Raw genomic sequence first — 12359 nt, 5'->3', positions numbered from 1 at the left:
CAACTCAGTAAAATCATCGAAATTGTTGCATTTTGCGTTTATATTTTTGTTCAGTATATGAACAAGCCCTCTACTGTGCATGTCACAGGGTGTGGTTTGAAAAGCCAAAGTAAAAAGGTTAATGTTTTGACACAGTTCTTCAAGATTTTCTGACTGTGATAATCTAACCCATGCCTACTAAACACATATTTTTTCCAGGAGGTATTCAAGCACAAGGGCAACAGAGCCTATAATTTCAATATTTTCCTTATTACAGAGAAATATTACTGTTAAATATTGTGTTTTATTTTTCGTTTATTTGAATAAATGTGAATTCAAGGTGCATTGGCATGGTTAGCATCTGGTCTCAGGATATAATAATCAGTTACCGTTCTCGTGCGCTTGTTCAGGTGCATATTCATTACGCCAAATCTGTTGCAAAACGTTTCTTAAACTTAAGCAAACTGAACGAAACGGGGAGGGACATACCTGAATGTTTTCAATAGAAACCCTCGTTTGTAGTTGCAAAACGTTGCAACGGTTTAGACTAATGATTACACCCCAGTTTGCCTCCAATCCGTGGCATGACATAATCAAAGATGGGCTGGCTGTTCAGTCTCGCCTTTGCTCCAAAGGAATAAAATCATGAGGCGCTGCAGTCTTGGAGAAAGCTAGCTAGCTCAGTTACAAACTAGCCTACATGTTCTAGCAAGAACTTGATGCAGTCTATAATCAAAACAGTAAACTGTGCTATAATCTTTCGGTGGCATTGAAAAGCTGAACTCGTTCAACAATAGGCGTATATAGCTAGCTAACTAACTAACGTTAGCTAGCTAGGGATAACCAGAAAGAGGGTGAGCTCAAGCGGCAGCGTCTTTGATCATGCTAGGCAACGGCAAGAAGCCCGTGAAGAATGGAGCCGGGACGTCCGAATCAAAGACTATCGACCCTCTTAAAAATTTAGGTAAGCATTTGGCGAATTAACGTTAGCTATCTCAATGTGAAAGAAATGTATATCTGGTAAACTGGTAAACTGGTTTATAGCCCAGGTCTTGTCATGTAGTAGGCTGGCAGGACCGTTATCTCTGTATGCTCACAAAAACAACGCTTGCTACCGTTTTCTCTATCCCATCCCTGGGTTGTGTTGTAACGTTAGTTCAATCATTTCTTTAGCTAGCTAACCATTAATAACTGGCACACACATTTCTACGGTGTCCACAATTCGTGCATACAATTTCACAATTAACAATACAGTAGGCTACAGAACAGGTCATATTATATTCCTGAAATTACAGAAGGGAGAAGACATTGATCAATTTTTTTTAATCTGCAATATACACTGTTCTGAGATTAACGTTACATTGATGGGCTTCCAGTAGGCTATGTATTCTCAACGCACCAGGAAATTAGGAAAAATCAGTAATCAAACCAATAATAATTGATCACTGTAACATTTATGATTAGAAAGTTATCAGCATTTATTACATGGTAATTGACCTCTTGTGGTCCACAAGTGTAATTTACATAGAAGGGCTATAATTCAGGGATTCTTGAAAGACGTTCTGTATTTTAAATTGTGTAAATAAGGGCGTTACTCGAAACAGAAATATATTTAAAATATTCAAAATTATTGTTTTGAAATCCCCAATACTTTAGACACAAATCGGATGGAGTTAATGTTTTACGGAGTTGAAAGAAAAAAAAAATCTTCATCCAATTGTTATACACAGTAGCAATTTTTTTTTTACTCAGTTGCTTTTTTATGATTGTTTAACCTAATAAAATGTAACATATTTGAGCAAAAATGCATTTTCTGTCTTAATCTGTCAGCCAGTTAGAGTTGACAGTTTGTGGTTGTGACAATAGAATTAGGAAATAGAATACTAGAATGGACATGTACCTTCTTATGATGGGATAAAGGGCAGCCATTTTGGTCAGGAAGTTGGTCAACCGTAAAATTATGAATTTGAAGAATTTATCTGTGTGTTTGTTAGCTAGCCAGACAGTTTTAGAGTAATGATTAAAGCATTCACTTGTCAAATTAACTTTATGCCAACATTCAATTCAAATAATGCAGTCAATCCTCAGCCATACACTGGCTGAAATCAATTGATAGGACTTAGACAAGTTCTAAATGCAACCAGTATTAATATTGTATCACACTGCTTTACAAGAAAACACAATTTAAGACATTCTGTTTACATATATATTTTTTGAGGCTATTTATACAGGAAATTGGTATAAAACTGATATAAACTGTATTTATAATTAAATGACCATATTTTAGGTTGACAATAATTATATTACATAACATAATTGCTGGTATATCACATGCCTTACTTTTATTTTCCTGCATTAGGCCTCTACTGCCATTCCAATGTCTCCCTGACCAAAAGGAATCAGTGGAATGCAGACGTTGCATTTTTATTTTTACCTTTATTTAACTAGGCAAGTCAGTTAAGAACAAATTCTTATTTTCAATGACGGCCTAGGAACAGTGGGTTAACTGCCTGTTCAGGGGCAGAACGACAGATTTGTACCTTGTCAGCTCGGGGATTTGAACTTGCAACCTTCCGGTTACTAGTCCAACGCTCTAACCATTAGGCTACGCTGCCGCCCCTGCATTGACCAGATTGACGCACATTCAACAAATCTTATCTAACAAAGTGGATATTTGTCAAATCCGTTATGATTTATGTATTATAACAGGCCCACAATATGGTTACTTAAGTCCTATTTGGATACATTTGGCTGTTTTTGTTGCATAATATGTAGAAGTTGTCTCTTTTCAGGGTTAGTGACTGTTAATGCTAACTCCCTTTTCTATAAGCTGTTTAGCATAGCTATACAGAAATCGGTGGTGGTAGTCAGTCTTTTTGAACTGTTATGCAGTTGATTGGTAACGATGACATGAACATGTGTTGGGGTTGAAATCCATACAAGCATTATACTCATTACTACATTATATTTCAAGTCAAAGAGGGCTATTGCAAGAAACTACATAATATCCTTTTTTGGTTAACCCTTTAATGCGTACAATCATGTATTTGTGATCATTGTTGAGTGATCTCAACAGAAAGTATGATGCAACAAACAGCATTGTTGTCTGAAAAGCATCTGAACAATGTTTTACACTGATGGGAAATAAAGGTCTTCACAACTTTATTCTTCAATTTCACCTTTTATTGTAAAAGATAAATGCGAACCTCATCATCCAATCATCACACGGAACACATTCACAGCTAAACTCAATCCATAAACCAGCCTAAATAACACGTTGCGCTGGAAAAAACGACTTACCATAAGTTAGCGACCTAACCGTTAGACTTGTTTACAATGTACCACATCTCTGGAGAAAGGGAGAAATGTAATATTGTTTAGAAAAGAGATGCGTTTCAGCTAAGCTAACAGCAGCTAAATTCTTTATGACGGCAGCCAAGTTTATGTTTGACTTGGTGATAACTCCCTTGTCCCAAAATTCCATTCATTATGAGACGCAAATAAACAAAGCCAAAGATGGCTGCGCCCATTGCCTGAAAAATATTAACTTCATTTAGCCACTTTTCAGCATATTACAAATCTTCGATGTACTTGTTACAGTGTATACAAGTCATTCACCTTTTTTGCCAAATCACAAAGCAAATAAAATGTTATCACCTCACAGATCATCACACCAAATACAGGCCTACTGCCTAGCCTAACTGAAGCGTGAAAGCTAAACAGGGATAAAACTATTTTAGGGGGGTTAATTTCATTTATATATTTTTTAAAGTCCATGGTGTGTAGAAATGGGGAAAGGTATCGTGGGGGGATATGATGCAGGAAATATTACTATGATGCGAGATTTATCAATAAATGGGAGGTAAACACAGAAGTTTATACGCTAAATAAAAATAATACCCCTGGAAAGGGGCTGGCAACCCTGAGGTAGGGAAAGGGGGATACCTAGTCAGTTGTACAACTGAATGCTTAGAAACTGAAATGTGTTTCACGCATTTAACCCAACCCCTCTGAATCAGAGAGGTGCGGGAGGCTGTTTTAATTGACATCCACAGCGCCCGGGGAAGAGTGGGTTAACTGCCTTGCTCAGGGGCAGAATGACAGATTTTTACCTTGTCAGCTCGGGGATTCGATCCAGCAACCTTTCGGTTACTGGCCCAACCTGCCGCCCCAGGTACCAACGTTACAATCTGATGCCGTGTTCAAGACAACTGGGAACTCGGAAATCTCCGACTTCCGACTTCAGTGCGTTCAAGACATCTGGGAACTTGGGGGGGGGGGAGAAACGAGCCCCGAATGGGATTCTTTTTTTTTTTACGGTCATCCAACTCGGAATTCCAACTCAGGAACTCAGACCTCTTTCTAGAGCTCCGACTTTCCGACCTTTAGATCACTGACGTCATGGTTTTACCTAGTATTTTTCAGAGTTCCCAGTTGTCTTGAAAGTACCATAAGTCAGTCGAGTAAACTATCTCTTGTTATAACGTCTTTGGTTTGACAGACGCTTACATGACAACCAGAATACATTGTATAATGTCAACAAATATGGCGCAACACATAGCCAGCAAATAGCTTAGCATTAGCTCATCATAATCAGTACAACCTTAAAAAAAAAAAAAGTGTCCTTTTCAATCTATGCAAGAATCGGAATTCATGATGTCTCACCACTACTTTAAAACGTGAATAAAACAGTAAATATATTATGATCCATACTTACATACAGTGTGCTACAGTAGAAATGACAACACGATCTACAAAAAAGAACACACTTACTTTTGATAGGAACGCATAGATGTCCAAAGTCCAATTTGTAAGGAAAACAGTGAAGGCAATGCAGGTGCCAGCCAGAAAATGTGCTGGGGGAAAGGTTTGTGCAAGGCCTGTTCTGACTAGAAATGTCTTAATACTTGATCTGGGGAAACACTGGGAGAGTGCTTGGGCTCTCAAAGTTTGATTTGATTAGACAATAGATATGTTGTTCAAAGTCTGTTAAAAAGCATGCTCTGGCCAAGGTTCATAGACCAAAATGTTGGCAATTAGAAATAACTAGAAAAGATCAACTTTGCAAGCAGTGTGCACTTTTGAATCACATTATGTATTCCAGCATACCTGCAGCCAAAGACTTTCTATACTTGTGGGCAGTGGCGGCATGCACAAAGGCACATGCGCCATCAGGTTTGTCCTGTTTTAAAATTGTTCAGATGTTAAAAGGAATTAGTAAACTCAATTGCTGCTACACTATAGAAAGTTGCTAGACTTTAGAAAAGCAAGCAATTACTAAATGTACTGAATAAGACTCACATTCCTTTCAATCTTTTAGCAAAGATGCAGAGAAGCATCTTTTTTTTCTTTAAAACAAGAACCACCCGTAAGGACACAGACTGCTCAAGAGGTATGCTTAGATAACCTATACAGAAATTTTTTTATAGCCGACCTTATCTTGAAATCATTAGGTCAAATTGCAAACAGCTGCACTTGTAATGACTTAACATTGCTTTCAGGGATCTCTCAGTTTTCAACCCCATACTTCATGTCAGAAAATAATCATGCAGTTCATGTGGCAGATGTGCAAGTAGGTTAACATTTGTGGCGTCGGTATAATGTGGGATACAGGCTATTTATAATGGTTGGTCCTCCGGCAGTTTTCCTAACAGAACTCTATAGCTATGGTACTACTGTATTCCCTGGGTAGCCAGGGACAGAGTGGGAGGTCTGTCTGCCATGGTCAACCACACCCTATAGGTGCCCAAAACCACACGCTGGGTGCCTTGGTTCAGATGGGCATGAATGGAGATTCTCCTCCTGTGCCCTGTCAAGGCAGTGCCAACTAGCCCACCGTTGTCAAACAATGGTGGTTGTGGGCAAGGGTTACATTTAGATTAAATTTGTAGGTGGTAGAACTGTCCCTCAAATTAGCCAAGTTACTTTTCCGTGGTCATTTCTAACAGAAATCTATTCAGTTCCTTCCTAATGTATAAGCCTGGGTGGCAGGTAGCCTAGTGGTCAAAAGCGTTGGGCCAGTAATCAAAAGGTCGATGGTTTGAATCCCCGAGCTGATTAGGTGAAAAATTAGTCGAGGTGCCCTTGAGCAAGGCACTTAACCCTAATTGCTCCTGTAAGTTAGTCTGGATAAGAGTGTCTGCTAAAATTTAAAAAATGGCATTCAACAATGTTGCTGATTTGGCAAGTTAACAATAAATAAGTTGAAGCAGAAACAGATTGGCGTCCAGGTGCTATACTACTATGCTGTGCAGTGTCCACAATCCTCTTTTCAGCCCTGGGTCATGTTCATTAGTATACACAATTAAAAATGTTTTAAATTGCCTTGCTGATTTGAAAATTTGCGTTTCTTATTGGACAACTCTAGGGAGTCCCTCTCCCTGCTTCAGTCTGTTTTCTTACATTTTGTGCCTAATGAATTTAAATTGAACCTGTATTTAACTAGGTAAGACAGTTAAGAACAAATTCTTATTTACAATGACGGCCTACCCCGGCCAAACCCAGACAACGCTGGGCCAATTGTGTGCCTCCCTATGGGACTCCCAATCACGGCCGGATGTGATCCAGCCTGGATGAACACAACCCTGGTTGTGTGGGTGCTTACCATTGGTAGTAAAGGTACTTACCAACGTAGGGTATTGTACATGGCTCCAGGGCTACATCAGCCTTTTTTTTTAAGGTAAAACTTCCACCATCCTGCCTACCCCAGGTAACTACTACTGCTACGATATGCCTGTCTCTCCCTGTCTACATTCTGGCTCCTCTCAAGGTCTCCACCAGTAGGGTTTGGTTTGACTTTATAAAATCCCTTTGACATTTTATTTGACGATGTGAAATATCATGTCAAAGCAGGTGGATTGTCACTTTAACGCCAGCAGTCAATTAATTACAGAAAGGCTGATATAGCATTGGATTTGTCCTTTCACTCTTCTGGTGAAGCATTGGACTCATACAGGGCCCAGTAGGGGCTTGAGTGAAAGGGGGTTTACGCTATTTGATGTGTGTGTGTGCTTGCGTGCATGTGTCCGTGTACTGTATGTACGTGTGAGTGTTCATTCATTCAAGCTTGTGTCTGCGTGTGTATGTGCATCTGCATGTGTGTGTGTGCGCGTGAGGGGGCCCCACAAGTCTTCAAAGCTGACCCTATTTGAAATGATAGTCTCCTCCCTTGCCCCACCCACCACAGAGGACATGCACTAATAAGAGACTGGGGAACAAGTAGGAACCAGCGGGACGTTTAGGCCATAGAGAGGGGAACAGTGCAGGATGCTTTTCAGGGAGCTAGCTTCTGCTGTACGGAGGAAGTCAGAGCACATCTATCTCCGGCTAATGACCCTAAGGAAAGTGTAGCTTTACTAGTTCACACTGGCCCAAGGTCATGGGGGTACAACTGTACGTCGAGCAATTTACCGCTGTGAGTCTTACAGTTGTATCATTGCTGACAGGGTGTAATTCTTATGTGTCTGTCTGTCTGTCGGTCTGTCTGTGCGTCTGCATGCGTGTTCGTGTGTGAGTGTGTGTGTGTGTGTCTTTTTTTAAACGGTTAAGCAGGGTTTAAGGTGCTTAGAATTGTGACGGCAACATACAGAAAGCGACGGCAACATACAGTCTAGTCTGTCTGTCTAATTATCCTGAGGTCGCATGCAGTAGCTATGTTGATCTTCTTCTCAGCAATCATAGATTCATTCAAATGCAATTTTGCTTATGTATGCAATTTCTATATTGCACGCTACATTATAAATATCCTGGTGGTATAAGTATAATTGTAAGCTAACGATTGTAAGAATGGCAAGGTTTCATGTCAGTGAGCATGTACATGTGTGGGCATGTGCGTATGCACTGAGTGTAAAAAAATTAAGAACTTTTGCCCTCAGAACAGCCTCAATTTGTCAGGGTATGGACTCTACAAGGTGTCGAAAGCGTTCCACAGGGATGCTGGCCCATGTCAACTCAAGTTGGGTGGATGTCCTTTGGGTGGTGGACCATTCTCGATACACACGGGAACCTGTTAGGCGTGAAAAACCCAGCAGCGTTGCAGTTCTTGACACAAATCGGTGCGCCTGGAACCTACTACCATACCCCGTTCAAAAGGTACTTAAATCTTTTGTCTTGCCCATTCAGCATGTCACACAAACACAATCCATGTCTCAATTGTCTCAAGGCTTAAAAATCATTTTTAACCTGTCTCCTCCCCTTCATCTACACTGATTGTAGTCGATTTAACCAGTCTCAACGTCAACAATGAAGAGGCGACTTCCGGGATACTGGCCTTCTAGACAGAGTTAAAAATAAAAGATTAAGATGGGTTAAAGAACACGGACACTGGACAGAGGAACTCTGCCTTGTAGGCCAGCGTCCCGGAGTCGCCTCTTCACTGTTGACGTTGAAACTGGTGTTTTGCGGGTACTATTTAATGAAGCTGCCAGTTGAGGACTTGTGAGGAGTCAGTTTCTCAAACTAGACACTCTAATGTACTTGGGCTCTTGCTCAGTTGTGCACCGGGGCCTCCCACTCCTCTTTCTATTCTGGTTAGGGCCAGTTTGCGCTGTTCTGTGAAGGGAGTAGTACACAGCGTTGTATGAGATCTTCAGTTTCCTGGCAATTTGTCGCATGGAATAGCCTTCAGTTCTCAGAACAAGAATAGACTGACGAGTTTCAGAAGAAGGTGCTTTATTTCTGGCCATTTTGAGCTTGTAAACGAACCCACAAATGCTGATGCTCCAGATACTCAACTAGTCTAAAGAAGGTCAGTTTTATTGCTTCTTTAATCAGAACAACAGTTTTCAGCTGTACTAACAGAATTGCAAAAGGGTTTTCTAATGATCAATTAGCGTTTTAAAATGATAAACTTGGATTAGCTAACACAACGTGCCATTGGAACACAGGAGTAATGGTTGCTGATAATGGGCCTCTGTACGCCTAGGTAGGCATTCCATAAAAATCTGCCGTTTCCAGCTACAATAGTCATTTACAACATTAACAATGTGTACACTGTATTTCTGATCACTTTGATGTTATTTTAATTGACTTAAAAATGAGCTTTTCTTTCAAAAACAAGGACATTTCTAAATGACCCCAAACTTTTGAATGGTAGTGTAGGTATTACAGACTCAGTCAGGGAGAGGTTGAAAATGTCAGTGAAGACACTTGCCAGTTGGTCCGCGCATGCTTTGAGTACATGCCAGAAATAAGCCTAGTCTAAAGTTTGTCAGTCATGTCCTGTCAACGGCAAAAATGATCTGATTTCACTATTTCTGTGAGAACGTTGTAGACCGATTGGGGAGCAATATCCAAATGCTCCATCTCCCCCATATAAAAAAGTATGTCTTAACACCCCAGTAGAATTAGCTTCAATGTTATTCTCATTGCCTTGCTTACTCCTCCATAGTGTGGAAGGAAGCCAGTCTGTTTGGGTGTTGTGTGGTGTGAAGGAGTACCAAGACTGCTTTGTTAGTCTATGGACCAAGCCCTGGTCTAGTATGTACAGTGCACTCCTGTTTTAGCTGTTGATTCTGGCCATGTGGGATATCCTGTGATGACTCTGGAGCAGTGGACATTGCAAAGACGGATGTCTGTAGATGGTGGGTGTTTCTCAAAATGCATGCTACCGTGCTCCCAGCACGCAAATTGGAGCACGAGAGGGTCGGAGTATGAGTCTTTTCTGGTGTTTTGATGGTGGATATCTGAGCGTGTCTAGCATAATGTCAACCCTGTTGCCCATAAAAAGACAGTATTTTTTTTTTTTTTTTTTTTACAATTTCATTTTTTTGTGAAGCTTGCATTCAATTGCTACTCCCTTCTGCACACCACAAGCTTCCATTCCCCCTGTCACAAGGGAATTGATGGCTGATTTAAGAAGTTGTCAACCCTGTTAGGGTCAACCCTGTTACGGTCAACCGTGTTACTTTATTTGGCACTTAGAATAGTCATTTTTTAATTTAACCTCTTGAGATTGGAAAACATGTTTTTATGAAGTTGAACATGTGCTCTTTATGACAGAATGTTAAAATTAGGTGAAATCAAAAGTTGTTTTATTTACAAGGTTACTCTTCTCAAAAGCCACCAAATTGGTGAAATGACCCATGTACAACACTCCTCATTCCAGGCTTGTCCTCTAAAAGTAGCATAAAACATACCTACAGTGGATTCGGAAAGTGTTCAGACCCCTTGTTACGTTACGATTCTAAAATCGATCAAATACATGTTTTCCCTCATCAATCTACACACAATACCCCATAATGACAAAGTGAAAACAGGTTTTTAGAACTTTTGCAAATTTATTAAAAAATAAAAACCAGACATACTTTATTTACGTAAGTATTCAGACCCTTTGCTATGAGACTCAATTTTGTTTAGGTGCCTCCTGTTTCCATTGATCATCCTTGAGCTGTTTCTACAACTTGATTAGAGTCCACCTGTGGTAAATTCAATTGATTGGATATTATTTGGAAAGGCGCACACACCTGTCTATAGAAGGTCCCACAGTTTACAGTGCATGTCAGAGCAAAAACCAAGCTATGAGGTTGAAGGAATTGTCCATAGAGCTCCGAGACAGGATTGTGACGAGGCACAGATCTGGGAAAGAAGGATACTAAAACATTTCTGCAGCATTGAAGGTCCCCAAGAACACTGTGGCCTCCATCATTCTTAAATGGAAGTTTGGAACCACCAAGGCTCTTCCTGGAGCTTGCCACCCGGCCAAACTGAGAAGGGCCTCCTCAGTAAAAGGCACATGACAGCCCGCTTGGAGTTTGCACCTAAAGAACTCTCAGACCATGAGAAACAAGATTCTCTGGTCTGATGAAACCAATATTGAACTCTTTGGCCTGAATGCCAAGCGTCACGTTTGGAGGAAACCAGGCACCGCTCATCACCTGGCCAATGCCATTCCTATGGTGAAGCATGGTGGTGGCAGCATCATGCTGTGGCAGGGAATGGGAGACTAGTCAGGATAGAGGGAAAGATGAACAGAGCAAAGTACAGAGAGATCCTGATGAAAACCTGCTCCAGAGCGCCCAGGACCTCAGACTGAGTCAAAAGTTCACATTCCAACAGGACAACAACCCTAAGCACACAGCCAGAGAACAAACTTGTTCTTATTTGGGCACTGCAGTTATCACAATTCGGGTTCACACATGTTTCCCCAACATAGTAGTTGATGAAGAAATGGTGCATGTAGTTGATATCTGCCTTTGCTTGCTTGGGCCAGCTCTCTTTTTGATGGGAGGCATTAGAGTCTTAGACCATTCTCCTTGTATGACTGGTGGAAGAGAGTCGGGCGTGCTCTACTTTTGCTGAAAGACAAATTCCAGATACAAATATTTTAGCATTATTATACAATAGATGCGAAGTGGCATTCTGAGATAACATCACTACACACAACGTCTGCTGGCTAGCTAACAGCAAGCTTTAACTAGCAATACAAACCGATTGTCATAGCTACCTAAAGTTAACCAAATAGGTTCAATGTTAGCTAGCTAACATTAGGCTTTAACTAGCAATGCGAAATGGCATTCTGAGAAAACATCACTAACGTTACACACAATTCATTCACTTAAATTAATGTTATTCAGCAAGCCAGCATCTAACCTCAGCTAACGTTAGCTAGCTAACAGCAAGCTTTAACTTGGGGTATTTTGTTTAGACATGTCACGTTAACTTGAACTAGCTTAAAAATGAACTACAATCCCTATCGATAGAGTAATGTTACTAGCAATACAAACCGATTGTCATAGCTAAAGTTAACCAAATAAGTTAGGTTCAATATCAACGTTAGCTAGCAAGCCAGCCATCTAACCTCAGCTAACGTTAGTTAGCTAACAGCAAGCTTTAACTTGGGGTCTTTTGTTTAGACATGTCACGTTAGCTAGCTATTTTTTTTTTTTTACTATAATCCCAATCCATAGAGTAACGTCACTAGCAATACAAACCGATTGTCATAGCTAAAGTTAACCAAATAAGTTAGGTTCAATGTTAACGATAGCTAGCAAGCCAGCCATCGAACTCCAGCTGGCTAGCTAACAGCAAGCCTTAACTTGCAATGAAAACAATTTTCTGACAAAATTAGAAACGTACAATATCTGAAACTGTAGCTAGATTCTTACCCGTATACATGGATGAAAGCGTCACAGCAGACTGCAACCCCTTTCATTAAATAAGACGTCCTGTGTCGTTTCCGTTTTGTTTGTACAGCTTGTTTGGCCCGTTGTGTTCCACTGATTTCAAAACTCGGTCAACTTCTTCCGTGACAGCAACACTGTTAATCGCTGTTTCTTCCCCATCACCATCATCAGAAGACTCTACAATGTCTTCTAAAAATGATTTTTTTTCTCTCACCTAAATCAGGGATTTCTTCATCATCTGATTCATTTTCAGAGTCA

The 12359-nt window shown here is 40.4% G+C and overlaps 1 protein-coding gene across 1 annotated transcript in view; it reads left to right on the top strand.

Annotated features, from left to right (window-relative positions):
- The first annotated feature begins 467 nt into the window (after positions 1-467).
- Positions 468-12359, top strand: part of plcd3b (phospholipase C, delta 3b) — a 56037-nt gene continuing 44145 nt past the window's right edge. Inside the window, exon 1 of the mRNA XM_055922113.1 lies at positions 468-943. Within this exon, the coding sequence (XP_055778088.1) occupies positions 862-943 (82 nt within the window). The 5' untranslated portion in view covers positions 468-861. The remainder of the gene's footprint in view (positions 944-12359) is intronic.

Source organism: Salvelinus fontinalis, chromosome 1 (genome assembly GCF_029448725.1).
Source record: "Salvelinus fontinalis isolate EN_2023a chromosome 1, ASM2944872v1, whole genome shotgun sequence".
Taxonomy (NCBI): domain Eukaryota; kingdom Metazoa; phylum Chordata; class Actinopteri; order Salmoniformes; family Salmonidae; genus Salvelinus; species Salvelinus fontinalis.
This window is presented reverse-complemented; position numbering and strand designations above follow the sequence as displayed.